General features: G+C 41.9%; 1 protein-coding gene across 1 annotated transcript; it reads right to left on the reverse strand.

Moving 5' to 3' along the window:
- Positions 1–948: 948 nt before the first annotated feature.
- On the reverse strand, positions 949–2,850 carry LOC148106894 (uncharacterized). The gene has a single exon (XM_087860068.1). The coding sequence runs from the start codon at positions 2,848–2,850 to the stop codon at positions 949–951; it is 1,902 nt and encodes a 633-aa protein (XP_087716194.1).
- Between the last annotated feature and the right edge of the window lie 6,725 nt (positions 2,851–9,575).

Raw genomic sequence — 9,575 nt, forward strand, 5'->3', positions numbered from 1 at the left:
TAACAATTGAACTTGATTAAAATGCAATGGTGACTTTCTATGTCTAAGAACAGGCAATCCTATTTATGTCTGAGCTAAAAGGAGAAATCATGTATCCCTCTTGTAACCCAGACCCCTGGGTATAAGGGTTTTCTTGCATAATCTGATGTCCTCAATTCTGTGACACACCAACCTCAACTGCCATTTGCCAAACAAAAAGGCTTGTTTGTTTCATTGCGAGAGAACATTCTGGTATTTAGGCATTTCTTTGATTTTAAAAGCCTGTGCCCTATCCATAAACTACACTCGTTTACCTCCCAGACCTCAAGTTCCAATATCTGTAAAAGAAAAAAGTTAAAGGAAAGGACAAAATATGTTGGCTATAGATTGAGTTAATTACCAATCCAGTGATAAACAATAATCTGACCATGACTATTGTTTTTCTTCTTTTCACTGTCCCCTGAAATATAAACATTTACAACTGAACAAATGGTTAGGCATCAATCATGCCTATGATTGATAAATAAACAAATAAAATTCTAAATAAATTTCTTATGATACCTGTGTTAGTCACATTCTCAAAGGAACTCTCTCCTACTCAGTATAAGAGACCATGTTTCTGTGGCTATGTGATGAAAGCTCAGCTAGTGTTCATTCAAGTTCCATTAGGCGCTTGTTCTGGTAACTGTGTTCTAGACAAACATTGGTCTCTGCTCCCAGGGCTGACATACTTCCCACCTGTTGAAGACTCACAGCTACAACTGAAAGGACTTGAAACTGTGAATGAAGGACCTTCAGAATATGCTGCATTCTATACCAATAAACAAAGTTAACATCAAACTGGCTCACAGAACCAAGTTTTTGACATTGATGTTGTTATTTACTTTATTGAGAAAATTTAGAAGCATAATTGATGTATGTCAGGCATGGTTGGATGATACACGAAGCTACACATAGATACCTGGGTTCTCAGGGACTGCTCTCTTCTGGGTCCAGATCTTTTTCAGGCCCCTTTTCAGGTTCTTCATTTCTGATCACTTCTACTTTCTTTTCCTCACCTCCAGCTTCTCGGGCCTCATCATCAGAGCTTTCATACTTATATTCACTGGCTTCGTTAGTGAAGAATAATACGGACTTCGGGACCAGAACTTCACGGAAAAAATAGCCCAATTTATAATCGGTGGCGACATCCAGGACTCTGCCCTCAGGAGAATCAGGAGGGTAGAAGAAGGTGAAGAAAGAATAGCTGGGCATCTTCCTAGTGGTGGATACAACGCTGCTGCGGCCCTCACATTTCTGCAGCTTGCTTGTTTTCACGGTGACATTTTTCCCCACTTTCCAGTAGATCTCACACCCTGTGCTGCTGATAATTTCTGGCCCTTTGGAGAAGAAGGGATCAGAATCATCCGGGTCTGATCGCATTTGGTATGTTTTCGTCAGGACTTCGTTGAAAAAGTATTCGTTTGACTTGAAGATAAATTCTATGGTGAAGCTCATTGGTTCCTCGAACCCTGAAAATTTAATTTTGACATCTTCCAAGTGCTCTAGTACAAGTTCATCATGTTGTCGGATCATCCTCCCGAGGATCTTCACATTTTTAAAAGCCGTCAACCAAAAGTGAGGTATGCCGTTTGTTTGCCCTTTTCCCACAGGCTCTCTTTCCATTTCCCCCCACGCGCCTTCCTGGACACCTACTTGCCACTGACATTCACCTTCTGTGGGCTCATGGATTGCATTGACGATCTCAGATCTCTTATCAAACAAAGGTTGGTAGAAGGCAGCATACTTTTTCTCTAGATCGTGAAAATCTCTGTAGAATTGAGCTTCTACTTGTGCATATTGGGCCTGAAGGTTTTTGAGAGCTTTGACCCGCTGCTTCACTGCTAAAGGCAAGTGCTGAGCACCGCCTGCCTTTGAGCTGGGTGCCCCAATGGGGGCTGCAAGGGCCTGAGGACTTGACGGCCACTCGCCAACCTGGACGTTGTCGGGGGCACAGGCCCCAGCCTCCCGGGACTCAGAGGCATCGCCCAGTGCCTTGCCTTCTTTGACCGGGGCCTCTGCCTCAGGTTCCTCTGCCTTTTGGGATGCAGCCTCCTCTGGTGGTTCCTGCGCCCCCCAGGGTGAGGTGCCCTCTGCCTGGTACTCACCCATCCCGACCTGTGCTTCCCCTCTCGGGTGTTCCTGATGCTGGGGTGCTGCTCCTTCTCCTGGGTCTTCCACCTCTGGTGGCCCTGGTCCCTCTCCAGGGTCCTCAGGCTCCCGGGAGTGGCGCCTGACCACCGCGCGGCCTGCGTGGGGCCGGACCAGGACATGGTTGTTATCATGGATACGGTGTAGAAGGGAACGGACCAGAGTCCTGAAGAGGGACCGAAACCGCGCCATGGGGCCCTCAGGAGTGGCCACGGCGACTTCTGGGACTTCTGCGAGCTCTTGGCCATTGTCTTCCTCCTCTTCAGTCTCTTCCTCTTCCTCCTCATTCTCTTCCTCGTTTTCGTCCTCCTCCCCTGACTCATACTCAGACGACTCCTGGTTCCCAAACTCAAACTCGAACTCTGGCGACTGGTACTCATAGTCTTCCTCGTCCCCAAACTCGAACTCAAATTCCTCTTCCTCCTCTTCCCCCTCCTCTTCCTCGTCCTCTTCCCCCTCCTCCTCCTCTTCTAGCAGCTTTACGTCCCCGCTCCTTTCTGCAGCCTGGGCAGCCTCCTGCCCACCCTCCTCCTCAGGAAGGGCTCTGGAAACCCCTTCAGAAGCCAGGGAGGCTGTGCCCTCCTCCACTCCATCCACCCCTTCTGAAGGGGACACTGAGACCCTGAGGGGTCTGGAGTCCTGGCCACCTGGAATCAGACTTTGCTCCTCTGTGGCAGACATGGCAGGAGCGACTCGTCAGTCAGTGCCTCAACTGGAGCTTTGATCGGGCTGCAGCATCAACCGCGGTGAAGATGGCGGCTGCTGAAGTGACTGCCTCTGAGGGGAGGCTGTTGGCAGCAGGGCCTGTCGGGAGGCGGTGGGGGTGGCAGAGAAGATGGCTTCAGAGGGTACAACAGTCTGTGAAGGTGCCCGTGAAAGCTCCGCGACAGGAAGCACAGAGGGCCAGCCCAAGAAGAGGCCAACCAAGACTGCGTGCCTGAGGTGGCAGTGGATAAGGTGGGAAGGATTCGGTTGGGCTGGTGACGGGAGGCGGAACTTGGAACGGCCAACAAAGGGCCATTTTCTCCACCATGAACTCGAAGCTCATTTGTTGAGAAGCAATGATTGACATGCTTGGGGTCCAATGCGTGATGGTGGCCTTCAGTTTCCTCTAGAGTACAATTTGAGTTACTCTTTAATCCGACGCAATTTCCCGCTCTTATATTCTAGCTTTTTAGACAAATCAGTGTCCAGATATGAGAGCACTTTGGAGCATATAAACTGATTTGTTTCCCAGTGTCTGCCTGGGCTAGGCTCATACCATTAGAGACTAGTTATTTATTTATTTTTTTAGTGGATAAATCAAATAGCAGCAATGGTAAAAACTTCCCATAAGAGAAGGACAGATAATTTGGATGTTTTTGGCATCATTAAAACTACTTGGGAGAGAGGAGGGGAGATGGTGAAAGAGTAGGGGACCTCTAAATTCATCTGGTCCCTTGAATTCCTCTAGATAGCTATCAAATCATTCTGAACACCTGTGAATTAAACCGGAGATCTATGAAAAGATTTGCTGAAATTCTACAAATAGAAATTGACCTTTTTTTTTTTTTTTTTTGCAAAATAGGATGTATGGAGAAGTGAAGCTGAGGGGATATATTGGAAGATAAGCAGAGGGCGACAGTAGCCTCTGTAAGCTGGCTACTGGAAAGTGATATAGCAGCAGAGCCCCAAATTAGAACTTTTATTTTCTTATAATAATTTTTTATTATGTTATGTTAGTCAGCATACAGTATATCCTTAGTTTTTGATGTAATGTTCCATGATTCATTATTTGCATATAACACTCAGTGCACCATGCAATATGTGCCCTCCTTAGTACCCATCACCTGCCCATCCCAATCCCTCAACCCCTCCCCTCTGAAGCCCTCAGTTTGTTTCCCAGAGTCCACAGTCTCTCATGGTTCATTCTCCCTTCTGTTTACCCCCTCCCCCTTCATTCTTCCCATCCTTCTCCTACTGATCAAATTAGAACTTTTAGAAGTCTGCTCTGGTGAGGGACATTTTTGCCTGAAAGGTGCTCAGGTGACGAAGTGAGGCAGAATCCTGGGTGGGACAGTGTGGTCTCAGGATCCCTGGGGTCACAGAAAGAACAAGGGTGCCTGAATGTGGCAGAGTTCTCAAACATTGGAGAGGGGGAGCTGGCTACAATCAGTGAGCACAGGAGTGGGCTTTCAGCTTGGTGTTGCCATAAACCAGGAACTGCCGCAGGATTGGGCAACCAGTCTTCCAAATTAATAAGATTGATAAACCCCAGGCCAGACTTATCAAAAAGAAAAGAGAAAGGACCCAAGTTAGTAAAATCATGAATGAAAGAGGAGAGATCACAACCGACACCAAGGAAATACTATTATAAGAACATATTATGAACAACTTTATGCCAACAAATTAGGCAATCAGGAAAAAAATGGGTGCAAGCCTAGAAACATATAAACAACCAAAACTGAAACAGGAAGAAATAGAAAACCTAAGCAGACCCATAACCAGCAAGGAAATTGAATCAGTAATCAGAAATCTCCCAAGAAACAAGAGTTCAGGGCCGGGTGGTCTCCCAGGAGAATTCTACTAAATATTTAAAGAACTAACTGAGGGCTTCAGAGGGGAGGGGGTGGGGGATTGGGATAGGCCGGTGATGGGTATTAAGGAGGGCACATATTGCATGGTGAACTGGGTGTTATATGCAAATAATGAATCATGGAACATTGCATCAAAAACTGGGGATGTACTGTATGGTGACTAATATAACAAAATAAAACTTATTAAAAAATAAATAAATAAAAAATGTTTTTGTTCCACTGGAAAAAAATAAAGAACTAATACCTATTTTTCTGTAGCTATTTCAAAAAATAGAAATGGAAGGAAATTTTCCAAACTCATTCTATGAGGACAGCCTTACCTTAATCCCAAAGCCAGACAAAACCCCCCCAAAAAGAATTATAGACCAATATCCCTGATGAACACGGATGCCAGAATTCTCACCACGATACTAGCCAATAGGATCCAGCAGTACATTAAAAGGATTATTCACCACAACCAAGTGAGATTTATTCCTGGGCTGCAAGAGTGGTTCAACATCCACAAATCAATCAACATGATACACACATTAATAAAAAAAAAACGGGACAGGAACTATATGATCCTCTCAATTGATGCAGAAAAAACATTTGAGAAAATACAGCATCCTTTCTTGATTAAAACTCTCTGCAGTGTAGGGATAGAGGGAACATACCTCAATAACATAAAAGCCATATATGAGAAACCCACAGCAAACGTCATCCTCAATGGGGAATACCTGAGGGCTCTTCACCTAAGGTCAGGAACAGGACAGGGATGTCCACTGTTGTTCAGCATAGTACTAGAAGTCCTAGCCTCAGCAATCAGACAACAAAAAGAAAAAAAAAAGCATGCAAGTTGGCAAAGAAGTCAAACTCTCTCTCTTCATAGATGGCATGATACTTTATGTGGAAAACCCAAAAGACTCCACCCCAAAATTGCTAGAACCCATACAGGAATTCAGCAACATGGCAGGATACAAAATCAATGCACAGAAATCAGTTGCATTCCTATACACTGACAATGAGACAGAAGAAAGAGAAATTAAGGAATCGGTCCCATTTACCATTGCACCAAAAACCATAAGGTACCTAGGAATAAACCTAACCAAACAGGTAAAGGATCTGTACTCTAAAAACTACAGAACACTTATAAAAGAAATTGAGGAAGACACAATGAAATGGAAAAACATTACCTTCTTATGGATTGAAAGAAAAAATACTGTTAAAATGTCTATGCTACCCAGAGCAATCTACACGTTCAATGCAATTCCTATTAAAATATCATTGACATTTTTCACAAAGCTGGCACAAATAATCCTAAAATTTGTATGGAACTGGGAAAGACCCCAAATAGCCAGAGGAATGTTGAAAAACAAAACCAAAGCTGGTGGCATCACAATGCTGGACTTAAGGCTATATTACAATGCTGTTATCATCAAAACAGTATGGTACTGGCACAAAAACAGACATAGATCAATGGAACAGAATAGACACCCCAGAAATGGACCCTTAACTCTATGGTCAACTAATCTTTGACAAAGCAGGAAAAAATATCCAATGGAAAAAGGACAGTCTCTTCAATAAATGGTGCTGGGAAAATTGGACAGCCACATGCAGAAGAATGAAACTGGACCATTTTCTTACACCATATACAAAGATAAACTCAAAATGGATGAAAGACATAAATGTGAGACAGGAAACCATCAAAATCCTAGAGGAGAACACAGGTAGCCACCTCTTCGACCTTGGCCACAGCAACTTCTTGCCAGAAACTTCTCCAAAGACAAGGGAAACAAAAGCAAAAATGAAGTATTGGGATTTCATCAAGATAAAAAGCTTTTGCACAGCAAAGGAAACAGTCAAGAAAACTAAAAGACAACCTATGGAATTGGAGAAGTTATTTGCAAATGACATATCGGATAAAGGGCTAGTATCCAAGATCCATTAATTACTTCTCAAACTCAACACCCAAAAAACAAATAATCCAGTCAAGAAATGGGCAGAAGACATGAACAGATATTTCTCCAAAGAAGACATACAGATGGTCAACAGAGACATGAAAAAATGCTCAACATCACTTGGCATCAGGGAAATACAAATCAAAACCACAATAATTTACCACCTTATACCAGTCAGAATGGATAAAATTAACAAGTCAGGAAACAACACATGTTGGTGAGGGTGCAGAGAAAGGGGAACTCTCTTACACTGTTGATGGGAATGCAAGCTGGTACATCCACTCTGAAAAACAGTATGCAAATTAAAAATAGAGCTACCCTATGACCCAGCAATTTCACTACTAGGTATTTACTGCAAAGATACAAATATAATGATCCAACGGGGCACCTGAACCCCAATATTTCTAGCAACAAAGTCCACCATAGCCAAACTATGGAAAGAACCCAATGTTCATCGACAGAGGGATGGATAAATATTACTCAACCATCAGAAAGGATGAAATCTTACCATTTGCATCGACATGGATGGAACTGAAGGGTATTATGCTGAGCAAAATAAATCAATCAGAGAAAGACAACTATCATATGGTTTCACTCATTTATGGACTATAAGAAACAGCACAGAGGATCATAGGGAAAGGGAGGAAAAACTGAATGGGAAGAAATCAGAGACGGAGACAAGCCATGAGAGACTCTTAACTATAGGAAACAAACTGAGGGTTGCTGGAGGGGAGGTGGGTGGGGGGATGGTGTAACTGAGTGATGGGCATTAAGGGGGACACATGATTTGATGAGACCTGAATGTTATATGCAACTGATGAATTAATGAATTCTACATCTGAAACTAATGATGTACTCTATGTTGGCTAATTGAATTTAAATAAAACTACTTGGTGCATACAAAGTTGAAATTACTATAATCAGAATGGAGGGTTGAAGTAGTGTTAAAAAAGACAGGAGCTGGCATAAACATTGCCAAATTCACACTGAGCTTCACTCTGGTCTTACAAAGGAACGGAGCATAATATTGCCATAAATCATTGATTTCAATCTGGAATGAAACTGGGTGTTATACACAAACAATGAATCATGGAACACTACATCAAAAACCAATGATGTACTGTATGGTGACTAACATAACATAATGAAAGATTAAAAAAAGAAACATAGAAATCTTCTAATCCAACTCCTTTATAAAGACAATAAAAGTGACTCACAATCCCAATCTGAAGCCTCAAGTTGATTTCATAAATGTCTCCCTGATGTGTCCTTGTTGTGTTCCTTGCCATTTCTAGGCCTCAATTTTATCATCTGTCAAGTTAAAAAAATGTTACTCTAGTTACATTATAAGGGTGTTCTGAGGATCAGATAAAGTAATGGGCATGAAAACACTTTTCAGTGTTTCCTGTGTTATACATGTATATATTATATCAAAATATCTTTCTCCCATTCTTGAATCATTTGAGAGACGTTATTGATTACTGTCTTGGGTCTTCAGAATAAACCCTCTAATTGATTTTGGAGGAATCCATTTTTCCCAGATATATGGGGTTTAATCGCTAATTCATTGACTGTGTAAAAAGTGAGTTTGGCTTTTATTTTAAGTAACTTAGATACTTTAATATTTTAAATATCTCAAAGAGATATTTGCACTTCCATGTTCATTGCAACATTATTCATGATAGTCAAGATATGGAAACAACCTAGGTGTCCATTGATAGGTGGATAAAGAAAATATGGTGCATATATGTATATGTTCCATGATAGGGAGATATATGCAAAATGACTACAAAGGCCAAAAGAACTGCACAAAGGAATAAACAAGCTAATAAGTCCAGCTTCACAAAAATATGGTTTATTAAAGTGACTTGTGGATGGAAGCGTGTCTTAGGTGGCTGTAAAATGAGTTGATCTCTGCAACTCCACCTCCTCTAAGATCTGCTTTTATAGTCTGAGAGGCTGGGAAGTTGTGCTGGAGACCACCAGGGAGGAAATGTTTGAGAAATTGTTGCTTACCATAGTCATATGCCAAGGCAGATCAAGGATATGATACCCCAAGGATATACTTAAGGGTTATTATGTGCATTTAGATAAAAAGAATGGGGAGGGAAGTCTATGCTCAAGAAAGCTTCAGGTCACAGAGTGGTCATCATGGTGGATTTGTCCAAGATGGCATTAGTCTGGTTCATATATTGTATAATGGAATATTATCCAGCCATAAAAAGAAGGAAATCCTACCATTTGTGACAACATGGTCAAACCTGGAGAGCATTCTATATATTTTATTTTAATTCCAGTATAGTTAATACTCAATGTTTTGTTAGTTTCAGGTGTATAATACAGCCATTCACCAATTCTATATATTAGTGCTCAACATGATAGGTTACACTTGGGGCGCCTGGGTGACTCAGTCATTAAGCGTCTGCTTTTGGCTCAGGTCATGATCCCAGGGTTCTGGGATCGAGCCCTGCATCAGGCTCCCTCCTCGGCGGGAAGCCTGCTTCTCCCTCTCCCACTGCCCCTGCTTGTGTTCCCTCTCTCACTGTCCCTCTCTCTGTCAAATAAATAAAATATTTTAAAAAATAAATAAAAGAAAATCTTAAAAAAAAAGATAAGTGTACCCTTAATCCCCTTCATCTACTGCACCCATCCCCCTACCTACCTCCCCTCTGGTAACCATCAGTTGATTCTTTATAGCTAAGAGTCTATTTTTTCTGTTTGTCTCTTATTTCCTTTGTTCATTTGTTTTGGTTCTTATATATTTATTTCTATATAAGAAAATCACATAGTATTTGTTTTTCTCTGACTGGCTTATTTCACTTAGCATTATACTCTCTAGATCCATCCATGTTGTTGCAAATGGCAAGAATTCATTCTTTCTTATGGTTGAATA

The sequence above is a fragment of the Ursus americanus genome, chromosome X, assembly GCF_024610735.1.
Source record: "Ursus americanus isolate L20-20 chromosome X, mUrsAme1.1.p, whole genome shotgun sequence".
Taxonomy (NCBI): Eukaryota; Metazoa; Chordata; class Mammalia; order Carnivora; family Ursidae; genus Ursus; species Ursus americanus.